The 24,661-nt window shown below is 47.5% G+C and overlaps 1 protein-coding gene across 4 annotated transcripts in view; it reads right to left on the reverse strand.

The window, feature by feature from the left end:
• TMEM104 (transmembrane protein 104) overlaps nt 1–24,661 on the reverse strand; it is a 43,891-nt gene continuing 19,230 nt past the window's right edge. For all 4 annotated transcript variants that reach the window (XM_039562317.1, XM_039562314.1, XM_039562316.1 and 1 more), the window contains 2 exons: nt 15,329–15,422; nt 1–3,579 (listed from right to left, as the gene is read on the reverse strand). In XM_039562317.1, coding sequence (XP_039418251.1) covers nt 2,819–3,579; nt 15,329–15,422 — 855 coding nt within the window. In that variant the 3' untranslated portion in view covers nt 1–2,818. The remainder of the gene's footprint in view (nt 3,580–15,328; nt 15,423–24,661) is intronic.

Here is a 24,661-nt window from a genome sequence, read left to right on the forward strand (position 1 = left end):
TAAACCAGATGTATAATGTGCATTTTATTGGTTTTAATCCCATTTTTGTAAAACTAATTACAGTCAGGACAAAGCATCACGTGTGAATCTGTAATAATGAATTGTTAGTGCTGATAATGGCCAAATAAAAATAGACTTATTCGTGATGAGCGAGAGGAGAGAGCTCATGCCCTGCACTGTGGGGTCACCCAGCATCCCCTCAGCCAGTGCTGGCTGCACTGAACCATCCCCTTCCTGCTTTCTCCAGTAATTTTTAAGGCATTGCTATGTCATGTTTTATATGAAAAATGTTCTCTTCCGTAGAGCATCTTACTGTTAATCACCCCAATTCCAATTCCCAATTTGTTTTGCTGCTGTGCAAGGACAGCAGGTGTCTAGGAATTCATAGTTTTTTATCTGAGAAGCACTCATGCTCCTTGGGGAGCAAAGCCCTTCCCAGTAAGGAACCACGGCAAAGGCTGGGGCTGGAACAGAAGCCCTCAGCATGCCACTGCATCCAAAACCTGGATTCCAGCAGCTCTTGGAGGTGCAGCCCCTCAGAAGTCACTGTCACACACTGTGTTGAGGGGGAGAGGGGGACACATGGGCCAGGGAAGAGAAGGCACATCTTTAAATGTCAGAGATGGCAGGAAAGAGGGTGCCAGGCTGGGCCCCCTCCCTTCCCCCTCAGTGGGGCAACCCTGAGAAGGGGAGGGTGAGAGGAGGTGAAACAACAGAGAACAGCCCCGTTCCCTGGCTGCAATGAAACGTGAAGGCAGTGGAGGGCAGGGGCTGAGCCAAGAACCTTGCAAAGCATGGGCAGCCCAGGGCAGACAGCCCTCAGCCTCTCCATGAACCCACACCTGCACACTCGTGCAGAGGAACAGCCCCCTCAGCCTCTCCAGCTTCCAAAGGCTCATTTCATCAGCATTCAATTCCTCCCTCCAGCTCTGCCCAGCTCCCAGCTGCCACGCAGGTGGCTCCCAGCTCAGCTGCCCCATGGATCTGCCCCCCAAACTACTGCTGCCTAAACAAGACACCAGCACCAGCTACCTGTAAAACCCCTTCTTAATTTGGTACTGAAGATACCACATCAGCTTTGCAGGAGCACTTGGGGATGTTTAAACTCACTAGCAGGGGCTGTCAATGCCTGTTTGGGATCAAGCTGGAGAGAAGATGAACAGTCCCTCCAGATCCTCTCCAGGCAGCTCGGCAAGGACACAGTGGCGGTGCTCAGGCTTGAGAGGTGCAGGGTTTTGCTTTAAAAGCCATGAAGTGGTTTTATACAGCTCCAGGTACTTGCATATTCCCCCAGGAGGAGCACTTCAGGTCATATGGAAACCAGAAAGTCCTACTTGAAAACAGAGCTTGATTAAAAAGAGCTGCAGTTCAAAGCTTGCTTTAGTGAGCGATGACATTTAATACTGCAGCAAGTGCAGAGGGCAGGAGGATCTGACATGCACCTGGCTTTGAACCTGCTTTGATAACAGGGGGGTTAAAATAGTTCAGGTGAAAACTTTTAGAGTTCTTCCTTCTGTCAGGAAACCCTGGATGATCTGTGCCCAAGGGCTTCTGAACACAGGACCCGAAGACAGAGTGTGGTGTTACAGTGACCACACTCATCCTAAAAGCAGACTCACCTAGAGCTGCCTAAGGTAGGAGCAGCCCAATTCCGAGAGCAGCAGAGCAGGAGCAGCCCAAAGCCCACCCTGACCCTGTGCAGAAAGACAAGAGGGGGAATTCAAGCCCAGTTCCAGCAGGGTTTCAGGTTTTGCTCCCTTGTTTCGGGAGCTCTGCTGCTGCAGGCAGGGCTGAGCCAGGGCACAGCGCTTCCTCCTGGCACCGGCTCATTCCCCTGAGTTAACACCCACCTCGTTTCAAGGCTAATTACCCAGCGCGGGAGCCGGGAACGCATCAGTGTGCACAGCCGGAGCCTCTCGCGTGTCAGGACTGGGTAATTAGCACTTCCCCAGCCCACACCGATCCCGGCCGCTGGAGTCAGGGTCTGGCTGCTTGTACCAGCCCCAGGCAAAGCTGAGAAAGGGAGAAGGGCTCTGCCGGTGGAAAGCTCAGAGTCGCAAACCGGTGCTGAGGGAAGCAAGGCTGATTTCCTTTCCAGTGGAAAGAGCTGTACCCTGCATGCAGAGGGGCACTGCTCTGCCCAAATGGGCTGCCACAGCACTGGAGAACAGGATGGAAGTGTGAATGTAAACTCCCAGGCTGGAGAAATCCAGCTCTAAGCAAAAGATCCCCAATCCCAGGCAATGTGCATAAACATGATAATGCTTCTACAAAAAGAAAGTGTAACAGCACAAAATTATTTCCTTCTGAATTAGGTCTATTTCCACCCTTATGTTTTCCTTCAGCTGGCACAGAAGGTTGGTCTGAAGGAGTCTCAGCAGAAAGAAGAGACTCAGTTCTCCCAAACTCCTGCTGGATTCTGCACAGCACATTCCTGCCTTTGGGAGAAGGGACATTTAGTGATGCAGCCAAGGCTGTCTCCTGTGTGCTGAGACCAGCAGCACACAGAGAGCCAGGGAGGGACAGACAGAGAATGTGCTGCTCTGACAGAGCCAAAGGCAGGAATGGCTGGACACTGTTTAATGGTGCAGGCTGCCGAGGGCTCAGCCCCAGGGCTTCGTCTGAGAACCAGAACTTTAACAAGGCTGAGTCCACTCCATCCACACCCAAAGTGGAGTGAAGAAAAGTCTGTGTCACCAAGCCAACGGCCTGGAAACTTCCCTTCACACTGCCTCTCCCCCTCACTGCACAGTTCCAGAGGGGGAGCTGAAATGCTGGAGTCTCTGGAGCTCCAGAGGGAGTGTGCTGCTACCCCTCATCAGAGCTTTGACTCACTCAGGACAATGTTCGCAGTTACAAACACGAAGCAAGAGAAGCCCCAAATGAGCACAAACACAATCCAGAAGGTGTGCCGGAAAGGGGAGAGGTGCTTGTTCACGGTCCCGCTGCCAAAGACCAGCTGAGTGTCTTTCCGACTGCAGTACGCAAGGAAAGCTGGGATGAGATACTGGATCCCATTCCCGGCATAGGCTCCCGTGATCCCCACCAAGGACTCCAGATCGTGAGTGCAGAAAGCCACCAGCACTGGGGGAATCAGCGTGATGGCAGGAAAGACAATCCTATCCACCACCCACGGGTAGGTGCCCCCTTCTCTGTGGAAAAGGGTCTTCCAGTTGTTGCGCAGGGTCACTGCAATGATGGGGAAGTTGGTGCTGATGGTGAAGACCGGGAAGAGGCCCAGGAAGTAGCGAATGAAGGCCACGCTGATGATCTCGCAGTTGGTGAAGTTGAGCGTGTACATGTCCATGAGGGTGTCGTTGCGGAAGCAGTAAATGGCAGTGAAGGACAGGAGGCTGTAGAACGCCAGGATCAGGATGTAATCGAGCACCACAAGCTTGTTGATGTGCTTCTTCTTGGAGATGGGAGTGATGAGGGATGGCAGGGAGTGCTGGCACATGAAGGAGTAGACGCACACCCCAAACAGATTGCGGATGCCCGACAGCTGGGCCATGGACGGGTGACCTTCAGCTTGGCCTCTGCCGATGCGGATGAGGGCCAGAATAATCATGAGGATGAAAGCTGGAGAGAGAGAAGGTCTCAGGTCAAGCCCAGGCCCGCACTCCCCATGACCCTCCTCCCATTGCACTGGCAGTCTTGGCACCAACTCTCTCCTGCTATGCAAGAGCATCTCCTTATCTCTTTGATGTACCACCTTATCTGAGGGTGCTACATCAAAGGCGAGGTGCAGAGGAATTAATCGTGATTTGCTGTCAGTGCCAGTCAGCAGATAAGGGAATGGGCTCAGGCATCTCCCTCCAGTCTCCTTCCCACAGGGACTCACCCTCCCACCCCCAAGAGCACAGGGCTGCCCTGAGCCCTTTGGAGGCAGAAGGCTGACATGGCTGGTGAACCCTAAGCCCTCAAGGGTTTTGGTCCATGGATGCTTCTGCCACACACACACACGGGTTAAATATCACCTTTTAAAAAAGCCTTAGAGATGTCTGAGCTCTGACTTGGCTCCAGTCAACCCCAGTAATATTCCTACACATTTCCAACCGGACTAATGTTTTCAAGACCTCCCCTACGCGCACAGGAGCAGCAGCTACTACCATGCTTTCCTGTCCCTGGGATCTGTCAAGCATGATAGAGCAAGAGCTAGCCAGCCATTTCCTGGGCAGGAGGAACAGGCTGTCTGTAGCTAATCCCAGGGTGGAGAAGCCAGTCTGGAAGGGACTAAAGCAGCACTGAAGGACTGCTATTAAAATTCATCGTTTCTAGACACAAAGTCTGCTCGTCTACCCTTCAGTTATGTCAGGAAAAAGCCTAACAACATTTTACAAAGCTTATTACAAATAACAACATGCCAGGGACAAAATGAATTGAGAAGATTGGGCTAATGCCCTTATTACTCTGAGGGTGGAAATTTGAGCCAGAGCAGTTACTGTGAGACTCATTCCCAGCACGGCATATAAAACCAGCAGAAAACTAATTCTGGTGTCACAAAAATTGCATCAACCTGGGAAAGATGATCATCAGCTGCTGGAGTTAACAAGCAACAGGGAGAAAAGGACCTGCCTGGCAGGGCAGCAAGCAGTGAGATTTACAGTCTGGCACTGCAATGGGTGGGCCACTGTGGCTTGCACAGAGCTGTCCTTGCACCAGCCTGAGGCACAGGAACAGAGCCGTGAATTATCAGGTAATGAAAAAAATCAACAAAATGCTGAGACAACTACTACAGACAACTTTGAATGCCATTAATATAAATCCAGAGGAATTAAACAGAGCAGTGCACAGTTCAAATCCATAGGAGGCTGGCACCAGTGCTAGGAGCTGGGCAGGCTCACTTTGGGGTGACAAGATTATGGGCCTGCTCTGTGCCCAGTCCTGCTCCCCACAACAGGCGGCTGGAGATGGGAACCCCTGCCAGGGATGCAACTGGGGAAGACAGTTGCAGACCAGTTAGTGAATGCTGCCTCTCTTGTGCCCAGCAAGATCAGATTAACCTCACTGAACGTTGCCTCCCACACACCCCCAGCACTCTCCAAAACCCTCTCTCAGAAATTCACGTTCTCCTGCAGCAAACACCAGCTCCATGCTGAACCCTTCCCAAGCCACATGCTGCATTTCATCCTGTGCTGCCTCAGGAAACCTCTCCCTTCCAACTGTTTTCCAGTGACAGGGCACGTCTACCGGCCCTCCCCAAACACTGGACTGAAGGCAGCAGAGCCATTCCTTCACGGTACCACAAGGCCAGGTCGTTTTGGGAGTGCTAGGTTCTACTTCCTCCCCCAAGGGCAGTCACAGAGAGCTATGGAAGGCAACAGCTCATTGCTCTGGAGGTGTGCAATTCCCCTTGCCTTCACTCGAGCCCAGCAACTGAGGGGCACTGAGAACATGGGTACAGTTGTTGTGCCTCCCCCACTGCTCCCCAGAGGGGTGATGCTTGCCAGCTGTATCTGCTCAGCAAGAGAGCCAGAGAGAGCTGTGTTCCAGGTGATGTGACATGGCTGCACTCCCTGGGGCTGCACATGCTACAAGGAAGAGGAGAAGATGCCCTGAGTAATAAAACAAAGCAGGTTGGGCAGCTCTGGAAATGTGCTGAGACTGTTCCTTTCCTGCTTGCCTGGGAGAGGTAGTCAGGCTCTGCAGCCCCATCCTGAGCTGGTCCCGTATCTGAGCTAGACGTGACTCAGAAGTCTCACACCTCTTCCCCTGCACACTAGACAGTGAATCTCCTCAGGCTCTGCTCAACACAGTAATGAGTGACCTATTTCCATCCCCCAAACCCACTCTTACCATTGGCTCAAAGCCCCACTTTCTGCACCAGTGCCAACAGGACCAGTTCAGGGGCACTTTCAGGCAGGCACCCCATCCTTGAAGTGTCTCCCACAGGCTCTCCTCTGCCCCAACACGTGCTTTTTTGGCAGGGAACACTGAAGGAACAGAGTTCTTGTGGATTCCCTAAATGATGGATGGTCTTTGGCTTAAGCAACTAGAATTTAATACATTTGTTTTTCATTAAATGTGCGTTTCAGAAATTTATTAAAATTACAAGGAGTGAGGATCCAATACTAAGATCCAAACTAGTTTTGCTTCCAACAAGATAAGCTCTGCTTCCCCTGCCTGAGCACTGGTGCTCTGCAGATGCAAGATCCTTGAGAGAAATGGTGCTGGGTAAACTGGACACCTCCCTTGCACAGTTCCAGCCTCAGAGAGGACAACAAAAGCCCTGCCCCACGGTTGTTTTCTCTCACTCCCTGTGGCAGAAGAGTTTCTCACTCCTGGAACTGGAGAGCTAAAACACTTGCATGTCAAATTTATCTCTCTGTCCCTGAGAGGAGGCAAACCCAAAAATGAAACTCTGAAACCTAGATATGATCTGGATGATAAGTCAAAATGAAAAGAAGATGACAGGCTGACTGACAGGCAGCTTTGAGCAGAAAAGAGGCAGCACAGGATCCTCAGGCACACACGAAGCTCCCACTCACATCCCCTACCCGGGACAGCAGGCTGAAGGCAGAGTCACATGACACTATTTCATGTCACCTATTGTTGTCACATCAGCTGTCCAACAGCGTTCCTTCACCACAAGGATCCTGGTGAAGTAAGACATGGATTCACAGAAACCCCTTGATGTGATCCTCTCCACACAGAACAGAGGACAAGCAACGTGTTCCAGGGATGAAACACCTTCAGACTATGATCAACAGCACCTGGAGCCACAAAGCAAGGTCAACAGTGATGGCACCAAGGATTGTTAGTTGGTTACATGAAAAATTTGCTTTGAGCCTTGTTTTATATAAATGCTTAAAAAGCAATCAAGTGTTTTGCTTGTCCTGATTTTTCCACGGTGTTAAACCCACTCCAAGCCCCCACACCACAGGCTTGGCAGTCAGCAAGGCACAGAGGCCACTTCTTGTCTCATCTTGTCTCCTCTAGGTGTTCGAGCATCATTTTTAGTGAAGGATATGAGTGAGCCTGAGGAAAAAAATAAAGAGGGGCTATGCCATAAAGGAAAACTTGTGATGAATCTCATCCCAACCATCCAACTGCCTCTCCTACAGACTTTCTTTGTTCCCCTCACTATTTGAGGAACAAATGCTCTTCTCAGATAAAGCAGACCCTGCAGTCAGCTTCTGCTGCCTCTCCTGCTTGACTCAGGAGATGTTGATTCAGAGACAGGGCAGTTCTGCTCTGGTTCTTGCAGGTGAAGTAAAGATGAATACGGATGAGCAGACATCCAAAGTAGTACAGTTTGGGAAATATGGGAGTCTGGGGATATTAAGAAATACATTTTTGTGCATTTTGATAGAAACATAACAGAACTGCAGAGAAGCAGTGGAGATAATTTAGCCATTCTGAGTTTAAGGATCATTTTACAAAGGCAGAGAAAACACCTCTGTAAATGAAAAATGGTGTTTGTACATGAGCTTCATCTCTCTGCAGAAAGGCTATTGCAGAAAAGAAAATAAGTCCAAGCCTCAAACACATTTTTTCCCTGTCATGGTAGGTTCCTGCAAGAACTGATGCTCAGAACAAGCTTCTGGCTTAAGCCCCCCCTTGCATCCCTGCAAGACATGGTACTTGTGAGATGTTCACATCTTCTCCAGCCCTGTCCCTACTCCCATTCCTCCTTCTACAAGGAAAGCCTGGAGAGAACATCACCACACCTGCCTGCCATCCCTTCCAGGGACCCAGAGAGGCAGTGGTGTGCAGCCACCCCACGCCTGGCTGCTCCCCTACCCCCCAGCCATTTGTCTGAGCTGCTGCCATGACACGTTTGTGGCAGGGCCATCCGTCACTGCCGGCTGATGGTGTGACAGAGCTTTCCTGTCCAAGCAGAGAATCAATATGCCAGGAAATAATGATAACGGATCACCCTATCCCAACGCACGCCGCTTGCTTCCCTTTTCATACATTAAGCAGCATGATGGATTCCAAGAGGAAGATGTTTTCAGGAGCTTCCTAAACCCAGTCTCTTTAGAAAGGGGAAGATTTCTCCCCACCTCAATCCCCTATCAAGTCAAAACACAGCAGGCCACTCTTAAACAGAGGAACAGATCTCATTTAATTTAACATTAGGCAGCTCTTTCATAGAAAGGGCATAAAAATAGGAGCATCTGCTCTGTACACACTGAACAGCCCAGGAGCACATCGAGACAGTCCTACCTTCTGCATCCCCACCTGACACTTGTGCTGTCTACTTCCCTGCTGATGTCTTTCTAGGATGTTGGTGCCCCTTCTCAGAGCCAGCTGCCTTCCAGCAGTGATGTGGGCAAGCTGAAGAGCCCACTGCAGCTCTGGAACCACCAGGCATTCTGGATCCTGTGGCATTTGAAGTATTAAAGCACAGCTGGAGTTCAACATGCTGGCAGAACAAAGTATCTGAAATTAAGACATTGATTTTTAAATTTAAAACTCATTTAGCCAGTTTCTTTTGCAGAAGCTATATCCTGCCATTTGTTCATGATCTCCGGTTCTCCATAAATTCCAGAGCAGCAACTGATTAATTTCTCCAACCTTAGAGGGGGTTTCTGTATGAATTGACAGTAAAGAGGTAACATGAAAACCAGGTTTGCTTCATCAGATGTGGGAGCTGCAGTAGTTAAGGATCGGATTTGACAATGACAGAGCCTAAAACACCATCTCTAGGAAGATGAAGGATTTATGAGTGCAGAGATTGTGGGGAAGCAAGATGGATATATTCATAGAAGACAGCAATTCTCTGGAGAGAGACATCACCAGGAAAAGAGGAGGGAAATTACTTCCCAGAAGAAAGGTATGAGCAAAAGTTGTGGAACATCACTGTGGCTCCTTCCTCTAATGGAGAGCAGGGACTTGCAGGGACAGTGTTACCCTCCCTGCCCCAAAGCCTAAGGCAGAGTCCACATGGCAGGGGACTGTTGCTCATACACAGAAGTGTGACACAGCTTACCAAGAAGGCAAGAAAAAGCACCTCCACTCCCCCAGGCCTGGCTTGTACCTGCTGCCTTGGGCCAGGTGGAGCACCTTTCCTTCACAAAGGGAAATTCCATTTAAAAAGTACTACCAGGACTTTTTGGCTGTCAAAAGCAGTTCAGTGGAGCTTCTTTGCTCTAAGGGCATAATTTCCCTGCTTTTCTTTATCAGGCTTGCAATACCATAACCAACATTTACAAGTAGCTTCCCCAATTGTGGTAACAACTCCTGCCATGAAACCAGTGTAGCTGCCTCATCTCAGCCCACATCAGCTGGTCCCATAGACATCTGCACACCAGTAACAGTTCACAGGGAGAAAAATGGCTCTGCACTTGGGCATTTATCACAGATGCTTTTTCTCAACACATGGGAAGGAAAGAGCAGCCAGCAAGGCTTGTTTGCTTCTGGTGGAAAATTACCCGTGTAGTTTATGGTCCCCTCTCTGCCGGTCACCTTTGGCACAAGAACCATAAAGCCTCTGCAACCAGGACTCTGCTCTCAGCTCTGCTGCTGGCTTGGCCTATTAGCTCTGACAGTCACTTCTCTGTCCATGTCAGAATTTACTCTTCTGAGAGAAGGGAATAATACACACTTCAGTGTCACTGTGAGCCCAAACTATGGCTGTGCATGCTTTGGAAAGAACTAGTTGCAGAGCACCCATGTCCCCTGAAATCCAGGTGCTCTGCAGACTTAGCCACATCTTGCCCATCCTGCCTTGGGCCCTACACAGCAAAGTTTTTTATCATCTTGTTCAACCAACATCCACTCTGAACAGAGAGCAACTTTTCATTCTGAAAACCTGCCTGGGCACAGTCATCCAGACCCTTCTGCAGGGTTGAACATGTCCTTACATTTCCAGCTCCCCTTCTTCAGCTCAGACTCATCAGTGTCTCCTGCTGCCTGAATAAAGTGCTCTTTTCAGGAGCATCATCTCCTCAGGCAGGATCTCAGTGGTCCCGTCCAGCACTGCAAATCACTCTCCATCTGCATCTGAAGCTCACAAGGCTCTTTCCCTCACACAGGCACTGCTTCACCCCACTGCCCCCCATAAACAGTACTGAAATGAGCTCCTCAGTCGACAATTCCAAAAGCAGGCATGACAGAAGCACAGCATTTTAACTAACTCTTCATAAATATATTCACTTCTCTTAGTGAATTATTTACCCTGGGCTCTGGCAGCAGCTTCATCTGCTCCAAAAGAGATATAAGAACACGAAGTAACTTTGTTGAAGCAGCTTGTCAGAACGAACATGCAACAGTGTCCTGATTTACAGTCCAATCCCCTCAGCCTCCTGTATGCCCTGCAGTGTGAAAGGAGAGGAGCAGAGATCACAATGATCCCTCCTTAAGCTATTTGCAGAAAGCTCCATTTCTGATGTGAAAAGAGACCACCCACCTTGAGGACTGTGGGCATTGGCAGACTAATTTCTCGGCAGGAGACTGGAAATGCAGGACTTCAGATAACTGTCACTCCCTCCTAAATCAGCCTCCTCTGTAATTCTTAGTCTCAGCAGTGGAAGGGATGTAGCACAGTGACTCCAGGTTTCTGCACCAAATCAACTCCAGCACAGATAGTTCTGCTGCTAAGGATGGCAGTGACAGTTACCTGAGACTGCTCACAAGGTGAGATGGTCTGAGAACAGTTCTCTGCAGAGCAGTGCTGTAAAGAGCAGGGCTCTGGTGGAAAGAGCAGAACTACCAGAGAAAGCAGCAGATACAGAAAGTCAGCCCCACTGTCACGCTCTGCAGAGCCCTTTCCTAGTTTCTTCCCCAGAAGCCTTCTACCAAGTATCCTGGAAGGGGACGGGATGGAAAAAAAAAGGGTTTAATACAGACTTCCTGGCAATTCTTGTCTGCTTTTCCTCCATCTTACTGGCCAGGGGAAAGAGCTAGAGGAGAGATTTTATTCCTGGGCATGTAATTGTGAGATCATTGTTTGGGCAGGGTTGGGAAGGCTTTGTCTCAAGGGCTGCATTTACTTGAATAGATGTGGTGTGATCCAACAGGGAGAGAGAACTGAGCCTGTTCAACCAAACCCAGAAGTTTATTACTCTATAAACCATCTCTTCATTAAAATACAATACTTTCTAATAACTACAATACAGCATCACAAGCAGCACTCAGAGCACAGGCCCCACATGGGAGCTGTCTGGGAACATTTGGCAGAGACAATTTAATAACAGCAGTGATAATCATGCTACCAATGTCTTTAAACCCAGCAGTCCTCACCTATAGAGCTCCACATCTCGGGCTGCAACAGGCTGCAATTAATCGGGTTAGCTGCTTAATACACAATAGCCCAATGTTTGATGCTGAGCTCCACCAAGCTGAGCTCTGTCCTTTTGTTATTTTTCCTAATCCATATCCTAACCCATGATGCTGCTAGACAGTTATTATCCAATATTATCCAATAATAAAGAGGTAGGGCTGTGCCCCAGCGAGCTGTGTCCCCTCTGTTTTGAGAGGTGCATGGGACTCGCCTGACTCAGTCCCTCTTGCTGGGCTGTGACCTTCAGCAGCTCTCCCCTAACAGCATCCACTTGATCAGGACTGAAGAAATGAGGGGAAAAAAACCAGCTAGACAATCAAATCTCTTTAGAGAGTAATCCATCGCCACCATAGATTTAAACCCTCCAGGAAAAAAAAAAGTGCCAGAAGTCCAAACAGCAGAATTGAAAATATCAACAGCTCTAATTTATTGATGGCTTAGTTGGTTTAGCCTTCAGCAGGAAGCCCTGCTCCAATAACTTTGTACAAGACCTGGAAAAAGGCTCCAAAACTGGTAAAGGAATTGACCTAATAACAGCTTTACACTTTCCCGAGGCTGAGGTAGAAGGGAGCTGAAAGGAAGGAAGGAATTACACTTTGGGGAAGGACCCTCCTGTCTTGGGGTTATTGACACCTCCCCACCCCATAGGAACAATCTGTACTCACATGGCCCCAGAGCCGGGTGAGCCAACAAGGTTCTAACCACAAATCAAAACAAGGCTTCACTGTAAGCACATTGTCAGGATTTAAACCAAATGATTTTTCATGACTGGCCCTTTCTCCAGGGAAGCACAGCAGGCAGGCTCCCTGTTGAACCCCTTAGGGTGCCTGTGCTCCATCTCCCAAGGCAGCTTTACGTACCTGCAAAAGGCTGACAAAGCAGTCTGAGGAGCTTTTGCATTGGGAAAGGGATGAGAACTTGGGTAGGCAAAGCCTTACACACCTGCCAGCTCCTGGAGAACAGAGATCTCTAAGCAAGGATAAGGCCAGCAGTTCAAGCACCAACTGCTGCACTGAATTTAACCATTGGCACTCACCCATGGCAAGTGACAGCCAGTTCTGCAGCCAAGTGTGTGAGCTGCTACTCTTCAGAAGACTGGCAACAGCTCGATTCCTCTGGAAGCCCTCTCTGCCACCAGCCCCACTCCACCTGGAGACACAGATCCACCCTCTGTGCTCCTATCAGTCCTGGCAGGGAAGTGCCTTGCCATGCCAATCTTCTTTCCAGATGAGCTGTCTGTGATCAACAGGCCCAGACAAGAAGAGCCCATCTGTCTGGGCTCTCTAGCAGCACAACACTTGGGCTTGCAAGCTCCTCCTTCAACTTTCTCCTTTCAGAGGCTTCAGAGGTGCTTGTCCTGGCTTAGTCCCTTATCCTGGGAGGATGCCAGATGAAGGGATGAACATCCCTGGAACATCTCCACATTCTTTGAACTGGCCCATTTTTAATTTCCAGCTCAGATCCCAGTGTTTAAGCCTATTTTTCAGAGAGAGAATGATTTTTTTTTTTTATCTGTGAGGTGTGGAAAGAGACTGCTGTAGGCTTTGATAGCCGATGTGCTGCTTGTAATGAGCACAAGGCTACGGAAGAGGCTTGGTGACATTTGATTATCAGTTAGATCAGGAGAAAGAGGGAAAGCAACTTTCAAAGGCAAGGCTGACACTGTTACAAACACCAGCAGAAATGACCTTCACACACAGCTAGCTCTCTCTGCTGCCAAGAACCATCCTCTCAGCCGCTATCATTTGAATCACCAGTACACCTGGGGCAGTGCTGCTTTACATCAGCCCCTTCTGCTCTGAAATCCAGGAACTTTCCACCAGGCTGGAGAGAAGGGTGTGTGGTGGGTCCTGTGACAGGCACATTGCAAAGTCTGTACTGACCTCCCAGCTCAGGGAGGCTTGATTTTTTTCAAATCATGATGCAAAGCATGGGTCAGATTCCCATCCACACCATGAGCACAGGTAAGCTGAATCAGCCACTGTCCACATGGGAATGTTTTTTTCCCCAGCACAACAAACAGGCAGGAGGGAAGCTCCAGTGTTGCTCTGCTGCTCAGAGTGCTTTGCAGAACCACCCTCAGCACCACACGGCTAAAACCAGCCCAAGGAAGGTAAAGGAAAGGCACAGTTTATACAGGACAAGGAGTTCACATCTGGCCATTGGCATACAGGCAGGAAAAGTCCAGAAGACCACAAAACACTACCCAAGACTATTCTTTAGGATCTAAGCTCAAAAAGTACCAACCTGTGTTTAACTCACAGCCCTGCTTTTGGAGGAGGGGACAGCAGTGATGTGAGGACATGGGAGAAGCCAGCTTGACAAATCTCAGCAGTACGGGATTGATCCTTACCCCAGGATCTGCAGCAAGAGCTTTTCTCTGCTCCCTGCATCACATGGCTTTTTGATGAATTATCTTTCCCAATAAATCTATCCCTCATTGTACACATATGGAATCCGTTCTTCTAAGTAGCCACTGAGGTGCTGTCAGGGTCATTAACTATCATTATCTGGGGCAGCTGTTCCCCAGCGTGCTGACGCAGGAATCAATCAGGCTAAAGCATGAATTTCCCCTACACTTCTCCAAACACTGCCTTTATCCCTCTCCATCAAGTGATGAAAAAGAGGAACAGTTCTGCCATCGTGCCAAGGTTTAGCAATCCTCATACTGGAAGGAGCTGGCTAAAGGGAAACCAATGGCAGATGAGGCAGGCATCAGGCTGTCACACAGACAGGATGAGGTCTGACTGATGTCTTTACCAGGGAAGAGGAGGCAGGGTGATTGGAATCAGGCCAGTCAGCTGAGCAGAGATCACTCTCATTAAAGAAAAAAAAAACCCAAACGCAAAACTTCCTCATTTCCTTTAGTACCCCTTAATGAGATAACCTCTTTCTCTGAAGAACTGGGGGGCTTTCAAACCTTTCATGTGCTCAGACAACAAAGGAGAAAAACAGGCATTCAGGATTTTCACACCATCCAAAGTCAGGATTTATTAACTCAAACTGTTCAACATCTGAGACTTGAGAGCTTAAAATCCAACTTAATTTTCCTGGGTGTCAACTGCTTAACCCCATCTCAGGAATTCTCTAGAACAGAGGATCTCTATTCCTCTGCAGTGACTGTCAGCCACTTCCAGACAGGATGAATTCACAGAGAAGGGACAATATCCAACTGCAGTCAGGTCAAGAGCATGTGTGTAATGGGAAACAGTTAGAGAAGCAGCTTTTCTTCTTATTTCAGTAATAGATATAAACAGAGCTAATTCTGTGCTTGAATGGTCTGGATTCACACACCAGGAGACTGTTAACCTGCAGAAATGCTGGTCATTAACCTGCAGAAATGCTCTTTATTAACCCTGAGTATCAGTCACTCTGTCTAGGTGACACAAAAATAGACAAACCTGAACATAAACCTTCACAACCCACACACACCTCTCAGCCTTTAAGGGCAGGTACACACACAAGCCAGACGTGAGGCAGCTGCATCTTTGAATGACGAAGGCATTGGGGAAAAAAAAGAGGAGTGATGTCTTACTTCCCTTAAGGGAATGATCTGTCTTCCCAGAAGTTCTTGGCAATATTTTGGAAAGAACTCATAGGAGCAGGACTTCCCAAGGACAACACACATTGGTTTGGGGGTTTCCAATGCAGCACATCCTACCATAAAGGAAGGCCCAGGAAAATAAATGCAAGCAGATGATAAAACTAAGGGTGGAAAGTCTGACAGAAATGCCTTTTGTTTTCAGATCAAAACAAAGATTGTCTAAAGTCTGTTGTGCATATGCTGTGAGAAGGAGAAACTTCCAGCTGGTGGGTATCACAGTCAGCACCCAGACACGAGACTCTGCCAAACCTCTTCTGCCCCTCACACAAACCAGACTAAAACTTCATTTACCATCCATGTCTGATTGAGAACAATTTCATCCTAGACTAAAAACTTTCTCCTCAAAGATTTATTAGGCCTGCACAATTGTCCTCAAAGAGGTTGTTTTGACAAGCACTTGCTTCCAAACAAGAAGATCTTGCCAAAGAGAAGTGTCAGTGGCGTGACTCAGGTTCCATGAATGGTAAAGAGGTGGCCGAGTCTCTGCCAAGACTCACCTATCCATCTCATGAGGGACGTCATGATTTGAAGATACTTGGTCTTCTGCACATTGAAGAAGGTGAAAGGACCCAGGAGGAGCGTGAATGCTGCCTGGAAGGACAACAAAATCACACATTAGGTTAAAAAACAGAAATTCTGCCAGCAAGATGAATTTATCAGTAGAACAAAGCTTGCACTGAAAGTTCACTCCAGACATGTCCGTTTGTCATGAAGCTTTCTTTGTTGCTTAATTTTACAGCTAAGTTGGCTGAGACACAGGGGGTCAAGTAAGCTGTTGGGTATCAGAGAACATGCCTCAGGCAGAAGTGGAGCTCAGGATCCTCTTAGCTCTCAGCCGTTTGCTATCACTGCTACAGCACTCCTTTACTGACACATTTCAGTAAAAGCTCTCAGTGTAGCCTTACAGAACATTAAATATTAAACTGTGGCCTCTTTGCCCAAGTACAGGCTCAGTTTAGGTCTGAATAGCAATAGCCCTGACCAGTCTGCTTCCATTAACATTGATGGGGTGGCTTCGGGGTATCCCAGGCTCAATGGCAACGGAGCCAGGTCTGCCTGGAGCTTTTTCCCCCCACGCTTTAAGTAGCTTGTGTAAAACACAGAGGTTTTTTTTTATATGTAAAATCAAATAGTGGGAAGCTACAGTGTAACAGTTCAGCTCCAGGAAGCTGAAAACCTGTTCAAAGTCAGGAAAAAAGTCATCAAAGAGATACTCATAAGAAAGAGCTTAATTCAGTGTGGAAAGTAAAGGTTCTTCAATGAAGAACTTCCTCACTGCCCTCCTGGATGTCTATTAAGAGACTGGTGTTTCATAGAATCACAGATTGGTTTGATTGAGATTTGGGATCTCGTTCCAACCCCCTGCCATGGGCAGAGACCTTGCTCTAGACCAAGTTGCTCAAAGCCCTGTCCAACTTGACCTTGAACACTTCCAGGGACGGGGCAAATTAAACTGGGGTACACTGCAGCACCAATCTGCTGCATCTCTTCCAGCTGGGCTGCAAAATACATCCAACAAAGATCCATTCTAGAAACCTGGACTATACAGCTGCCCATGAGAGTGTCTTCTAGCACCTCCTAGAGCACACAAGGCAACCATGCTATCAGCCCATGCCCAGAGGTGACATGTCCTGCGCAGCACTGTCACCTCTGCTTGGGCACTAAGCAGCACTCGAGCCTTAGCTACCCCAGAGAGAAGAGAAGAGAAAAGGCTTCACTGCAGGAAGAAACAGACCTTGGCTGCAGTCTGAACATAGACTGAGAGAAGCTACTTGTGACAGGGAGACAAAATGGGTGTTACTGAAGAGAGCCCTGCCTGTCCTCCATGGGATGGCACCAGCTAGTGATACGCTAACATGTCCAAACGCTGTAAACAGGCAGTGCTTAGAAAGCCACAGCATACACAGCAAAGGTTTGTAGAGCATCCCAAAGAGATTTTTAAAGACAAATATTCAACATTAATATTTACACATTGCTCTTTTCCATGACTTCTTAAAGCAGTTCAAGAAAAGGTGTCACCAGAAGTGAAGAACTGGGACTCAAAGGGGCAGGTCTGCTGAGCCTCAAGGTCTCTGTCAACCCCAACAGAGTCAGGACAGAACAGAATCCAAGCTATTTTAAGACTAGCACAACCCCAAGAAACCTTTTTTGAGACAGTTTCAGAATATCTGCAAGGCAAATTGGAAATGCCTCACATCACAAGTATTCTCAGGTGATGAAAGTAAACCCAGAAGGGGAGCAGGGGAGAGAACCCTTGGTTTGACATGTTGCTCGGTAGGGATATATTCTGATCCAGGACCATTGCTTACACCAAGTCTTGCTTTTTCTGCTCAGATTTAAAAAAAGGACAGGAAGCATGCACAGAATTCAGATTTGTGAAGCAGTTGATGGTTGTTGGAAGAAACACCAAAATCACAGAGAACACAAAGCCACAGGCATAACTGGCAAGACTGAGAGCCAAACCAGCTTTAACAGTTATGGGACTTGAGGTTTTAACACAGAAGCAAACCAGCCAGTTACAAGCCTTTTTTTACTCTTCTCCCTCTTGTTCCTTTCTTCTAATTGGCAGCTTAACTCCACTCTCCTGCCAAGTAGGGACTGCCACTCCACCCTAGAGCAGTGCACAAACCCCAACAGACTAAATAAACCTTTGACTAAAATGTGACGTAGGACAAGGGCCCAAAACAAACAAAGGTAGACACCAACTCTCTTACTGAAGAGTATTTTTGGGTTTGTGACTAATCTCTTTCAACCTTCTCTCCCAACACTGCTCAACATAGCCTCCCTTCAAATCAGTTTATAGCTCCTGCATCAGAAAGTGCTGAACACAGAGACACAGCTAAGGATGGTGATAATTAAGGACCAGGTGTCTGCTGCAAATGAGAATGCTCCAGATCCAATTGGCAAAACAGCCCCTCAAACCATAGCAAGGATTGACACAAAATCACCAAGCACCAAAGCAGCTGGGTCTGAAACACAGATTTGCCTCAGCCACTGAGGAAAGAGGCTATATTAAAGTAGATTTGGGGCTCAGTTGCTGAAAAGCATCGCAAAGCATCCTTAGGTGCTGGCAGAACCTGGGTGTCCTTCACCTTTTGCAGTTATTCTCCAGTCTGCAGAGTACCTTAAACAACTAAATCCATTCAGCAAAGTTTTCAACTCTCCTCCTCTCTGGCCTTTACTGTTTAACTCATGGGGAAGAGATACAAGTTGTTGTGCTTGAATGGTTGAATGCCCCCCCCAATCCTTTAGGATGATCAGTGTCTTCTGTTCTTAACAAGATCCTGGTTAATTCTAGTGCAACAGAAATTTATTACCTTTTCCACTTGACACCCATTAGTGATCCAAGCTGGATATCCATGGATCAATACAAACAGTGCTAAAGCCTGCAATGAGTTGAGGTTGCCCTGCTCTGCAGGGATTTGTGCCAACCACTTTTAGGAAGGAAAGCTAAAGAACACACTGGACTGCTTGGGAGGAGAAAGGCTAGGCAGAACAGGATGTTAAACAGCCAGATTAACATCATTTTGAAGTGAAGTTGTGTACAGCTTAACAGGATTGAGCACAGGGCAGGAAAAAGGGGCCAGTTTCTCACCAACAGTCAGGATGTGAGGACAAAGACTCAGTCCCTGGATTAGAGCTAATCTCACCATCAACCATCAGAAGAGTCCCAAGGCCAGGAACCCTATTTAAAAACACACCCCCAAAAGGATGAGATCACAGCTCTTAGCAGGAGGATGTCTGCTTCCTCTACCTCGCTGTGCCAGACACCTCAATGCTCTTCTGACCCATTAAGTTAATTAGTTTTATAACTTCTCCCTAAGGAAAAAATAAGACCAAATAAGCACCTCAGACATATACCCAAACTTTCTACCTGATGTTTTCCAAGCTCAAGTCTCTCCCAGAGGGAAAAATTTTACCAAGTGCTTCATTACACACATAATTCAAACAATCTAAAACCTACACAGAAAACTGTATCACCCCTGTCAGATATCAAATATGCAGAGCCCTGGCACATGAAAAAAACCCTCCCAAGTTTTCCAGTTCACCTCTTGAGTCAGTTGAGGTATTTTCTAGGAGTCTATCATTCTCTTCCTAAGCTTCAGCAAATAAACCCACCCAAGGCAGAATGGGCATAGTCTACTTTGAGTAAGATTTTCCTGCTAGTGAAGTGGTTTTTTAACAGAAACAAGCAGGCATAGGGGGCTGGCTTATTGCTAAACTGAAACAAGGTAAAGGAATGCTTCCTTCAGCTGAAGAGAACTGAAACTATTAAATGCTGTCTAAATTCACAGGATGTCAGAGAGAAGCCATTACAGTGCCTTTGCACAGAGCTGGCTATTAAGAGTGATTCCCTCATTTCCCTCCAAGCTCCTCCATTAAACGGGAAAGGCCAGGTAAATCACCAGGCTCATAGTGGAGGGTATGTGGAACCCACACACAGCAAATAAATGAAAAATTCTTTATTTTTCCTTCCTTTCTCATGCTGAAAAACAGCATGAAAATCCAGCACACTGATGACTAAAAAGGACAGTGTTTTTGTTGCTTTTACTGACATTCCCAGTCAAAAAATGAGAAACCAGCGAGGGTATAAGAAAGAACAGCAGCTTGTCACCCTGAATTATACTCTTCCCTGCAGGCTAGTAGGAGCCACAAGCAGCACACCAGCTTCCTCAACCGCTGGGAGGGTCTTCAAATCCATTCCTCCCACCAAGCCAAGCCACAGCAGTACAGGCACCAAGGTTTGGGATCTTTCCTGAGCTGGCAACTCAGCTGACACCACTTTCCCAGCCTCTGCACCTGTCAGCTCTCAGTATTTCAAAATGAAAAAGCAGGCTGGTCAACTCGAGTCTTCTTGCCACGGGGGAACTAGCTAGGGCTTACCGTTGCCTGGAATATATTTTTATATATATTTATATATTTTTAAAAGTATATTTTATTAAAGCTCTTCTGTTAAAACTTGGTTACATAACCTTGTTTATTGGATTATCTTATAAAAGCAAGAGTAAGATCAAGCGTTAATAGGACATCTGGTTGGTTTTTATCAGCTTAGTTGCAGCCAAGAGGACCACCAAGAGAGCTCTCAACCACTCAGTGATGGCCAGCTAATGCCAGGAGTCTTTCAGACCATACAAACATGCTTTAAGCCAGTCAGAGGGCTGTTTGACCAAACAGGTTCTTTATTGACCTGAAGGGTCCATCTATCACTCTGAACCAGTACAGTTCAATAGCTTTCATCTGCTGCTCAGCATGTGGCTTTTACAGAAGCAGCCAATACAGCTCAGGAAGCACAATTAGCATCCAAAACGTGGCTGATTCATGTATTAGATGCAGTACTTACAGCATTATGGCTAGTGCCTGCATACATTTGCAAGAGGACCATCTGAAAAACCAGCCTCATTCATAACTGTCATCAGAACTTGATTGTTTTCATGCTACACAAACTCATCTGTAAGAATTACATCTATCTTTGGTGCTTGCCAAGTAGTGAATTAAAACCAGTAGCAATTGCTTCTTATTGATTCAGAGCCTTGAAACTTTCAGAAAGATTGGGTGGAAGCAGGGTAGGTGCCTGAGCAAAGTGAGACCATGATTGTTAAATGCAGCAAATGTGCCAAGAGCAGCGCAAAAAGTTCAAGAGCTTTTGAATAAAATAATTTGTGCAGCACAGGGCTATCATACCAATGAGAAGTTACTAAGTTTCAGAAAACAGAGCAATGATCCCTCAGTTTTAATGTGAAGATGGAGAAGAGGTGTTGTAGTGCTCACTCCTTAGATATCCATCTCCATTTGGGCCCCCAGCCACCCTGCCTTTTCCTTTTCCTCATCCCAGCCTTTCACACCCTCATTCAAAACCAGAACCTGCCCCAAACCATTTAATTATTTGGAGTTCTTGCTTCCTTTTGATAGAAGTGACAACATCTCAGACAAACTTCACCTTAGGATGGTATCAACTCCATCTCTGCAGATATTGATGTTTAAATTTCACAGCTGTTGAGCAATGGTACCTCTGCCCCAGAAGACAGCACAGCAAATAACCCTGCCCTAAAGAGGGGTAAGAGAAGATCTCACTAAAAAAGTCACTGCTATAATAAAATGGATCACTCTCCTTGGTAGACTTTGATACTTTTGCAGGAGAGCCAAAGGTTGAATGCTTGATACTGGACTGTGGGTACACAACATTTCCACAGCAAAGCCTGACACCAACAAGAAGACACAGGCTCGACTGGACAAGCACTTGCCAAAGGAAGCTTTGCTTGATTCTGTGCTCAGATGCAAGGAAAGTCTCCTCGAGCATGGCAGGAAAAAGCAGACATTTCTTACATGCTGCCAAAACTGCAACTCTGACACTCACTCTGCTTCTGCAAGACGTCCCTGAGCTCAGAGCTATTTCACAACCCAGATGAGCACTGGAAGGGACAGATGAAACAATCCAACAAAACCAGACTGCGCAAGTACAGAGAGCAAAGAAGATGTCAGGGAACTGGGATACTCTGTTCCCACCTCAGGTGCTTTCCACTAGAGTGTGTCACATGTAGGGAAAAAAACAGGTCCAAAAAGCAAAGCTGGATTTATTGGCATGGGTACAGGTCAGAGGTTTTATTCCTGGTTGAAAGGCTGAACCAGACCTATCACCTTCAGTAATTCCTTAGGAACTGGTGTTCTATTCACATCCTCAGGGAATTTTTAGGGCTGACTTGGAGAGAAATATTAAAGGCACGGTGCTTTCCCCACTCTTGTTTGGGACTCCTAGATAAAGAAAACAGCTTCATGGCATTTCAGACCTACCTGCAGCTCCCCCAGCATACACCTGCAGCCTCTGCAAGCTCTTCTGCACCCATTTCAAGTTGTAGCTACTGCAGTGCTACGCCATGGTGGGCTCCAGTTACTCCTGCCAGGGCCTCAGGGCTTTTCAGCTGAAACATCTTAAGGGAAAAGGGTCTTGAGCATGGTGTCCCCTCTGCCATCTCTCATCCCCTTCACTAGGGTGACAAGGCCATGTTTCTGTCCTACATGAGCTCATATCTCAAGCTACAGAGCCAGATGGCCTATCAGCAAGGGCAGCAATCCAAGCTTTCCTTGGTAAAGCTTTACCCCTTGCAGTGGACAGTACAAATATAAATACATGGAAAGAGTCTGATTGTTCAGGAAGGAGCTTTTTAGAGAGCTGAAAAAAAAAAAAAAAAAGCTGAAAATCCACAGCCTCTCAAGGCTGGAGGCAGGGCTGCAGCAGGGGCCGTGCTGATAGGCAGCAAGTTATCAGCAGACAAGCTGTTATGAAGCTCAAAGTTGGTTGAAAAGAGATAAACCAGCCACAGAACAAGGATTGCTCAAAGAAGTTGAGAGGCAAGAGGGATTTTAACCTCCAGATCCCCTGTGGAGTCAGGAAGTCACAATGGAGGGAGGATGCAGCCACCAGACATCCCACAAGGAATATTTATAGCTGAAGAAACAAGGGCAGTTATGCTTTGGGTACAGCAGGCAGCTGCCACAGCAGCTCTGGTAATTAACGTGCTGGTCTCGGGACACCTGGCAGAGCTTTATAATCATAACTCACACCAGGCATATTCCTGGCACTGAGGAGCCCTCAGCCACCTTTTTCCCCAGTTCCTCAAGGCAGAGAGGAGGTATCCTCCAGGAATTAAGACCTCTGCTGCTGCCAGGCTGGTTTGTGCCAGCGAAGCAAAGTGGCCTTTCACCCACAGTACCCTTTAAGCTGGATGTTGCCTCCCACAGTTCCTGTGCCACAGCGATCCCAAGGCCTCTTCCAAAATGGAAGACTTTCTGCAAGGGATGAAAAGAAGTGCTTGTATCCCCAAAGATACCAACTTCAGTGGATCTGAATACTATCTAGAGATTTTCAAAGGCTCTAGCCCAGGACAAGCATTTGATTCTAACTGCCCACCCAGCAAAAAGGTGTAGTCACCCCAGCTCTTTACAAGCTCTGATCTTGCTGGGCATCCAACACACCAAAAACCAGCTGTGAACTGGGCAGCCTCCACATGCAGCTCTGGGAGGCCAAGGCAGAAGCAGCACAAGGACAGCAAGGCAGTACTTGAGGGTGCTGCTCTCCTCTCCCTGTCCTTACTCAGGGCCACAGTCTGTTTCTGGAACTGGCCAATCTCTGAGCACCGGGAACATTCCACTTTGGAAAGAATACCCAGAAATACCAGTTCTTTCTCCACTTAAATTGAAGGAATTCAGGCACAAAGTGTTCTCAGAAAGTCATTAGGTGCAAGGATTCTGTCCCTGGCATACCTGGGGTGTGCAGGATCACAGCCAGCGGCAAGCTTACGCTCTCTGGGGTAAATACACTTCCATTATCATTTTTCACAACAAGAGAGAGATAGAGGCCAGCAATAACCCCGAGGTGACTGGCATCTAATTTTTCATCATTGGAGTATTTATGGCACAGCCGTTTGCAGCATCTTGTAATCACTTTACCGCCTCCTTGACCCCTGGCTCCCCCTTATTCTGCATCTCCTAATTGCATCTGAACAAGCAGGAGGGAAGCAGCAAAGTGGATAGATGCAGGAGAGCTGAATGCTTGGGTTGTGATACTTGGAAGGACAGCAGAGAAGGTGCAGAGCCAAGTTTGGCTGTACCCCCCACCACCAGCTTGCTCTGATCTCCCACAGCGTATGAAAGTGGAGCTTTCCTCCTTCCTGACACTGGGTGACCTTGAGGAGTTGCTCTCTGCCTCCCCAATTCATTAGCGTGGTACGAGAGATTAATGAGTTTCCCCCAAGAAAGTGTGAGGGCATCATCTTTATACACAGATACTGCCCCAAATTCCTGCATATTTGTTGCCTCTCCTGGCAGGGCATTGGCAACTACAACAGCATTTTTATTGACTACAAAAGCCCCGGGGTTAGACAGCACAAAGCAAGAGAGACGTGGACCAGCATGACACGGATGCACAGAGGGCCCTGCAAACATGTCAAGCTACAAGCTGCCAGGGTTAGGAGGTACTTGGGTTCAGCAAGGATGAATGTTCCTGAAGGCCACTAACCCCTTGTCTGCCACAACACCAACAGTGCTTCCACCACTAAGCTGTTAGTTTTCCTCTTTACTTTTTTCCCCTACAAACTTCTCAGTTGAGTTTCACAGGATTCTCCAGCTGCCTGGAGGATGCAGCTTCAGGGGCAGCATCACCCTGCTCACTGTGTCATGCAGGAGTTGCCTGAAGGGAAGGAAAGTCCCTCACTTTGTAACTACTTAGCACAAAAGAAGAGATTAAGCCTTGTTGCCCGGGGCTAGTGGGGTGTCTGTTCACTTCCAGCCTTCTTCCCTGTAGGTGCACACCAAACTGGTGCAACAGGCTTGGGAGATCAGCTCTGCCCCAGAGCATTATACCGCCTTCAACTTAAAAGATAAATCCCAGCTGCATTATTTGTATTTATAGTCCTGCTTACAGAGGCATGAGCTACGTGTGGGATTTGCTGATGTAGTCCAAAAATCCACATTTTTGGACAAGAGCGCCAGTGATCTCACTCAGTCATACAGCGCTATTTAGGATGACGTTAAGTTGCAGACTTATTTAGGAGTAAAAAGAGATATGGGTCTGTCCAGAGCTTTCCTCCACAGCTTCTGATAACGTTCAGAGCAGCAGAACTGCACAGTTCTGCAGCCCTGGCGCTTTCTACCTGTATATTAAGGAATTAATGGTAATTTCAGGGGATGAGAGATCAAGACTGCTGTCTTACTCGATGAAAATGCTGATGTGAATCAAGCAGGCAGCAAGGTCAGACCTCTGTTTAAAAACAAAGCTGGTGCTAAAGCACCAAACAAAATACTGGAAAATATGCTGTTAAGAAAAAGGCTTATAT

Source organism: Corvus cornix, chromosome 18 (genome assembly GCF_000738735.6).
Source record: "Corvus cornix cornix isolate S_Up_H32 chromosome 18, ASM73873v5, whole genome shotgun sequence".
Classification (NCBI taxonomy): Eukaryota; Metazoa; Chordata; class Aves; order Passeriformes; family Corvidae; genus Corvus; species Corvus cornix.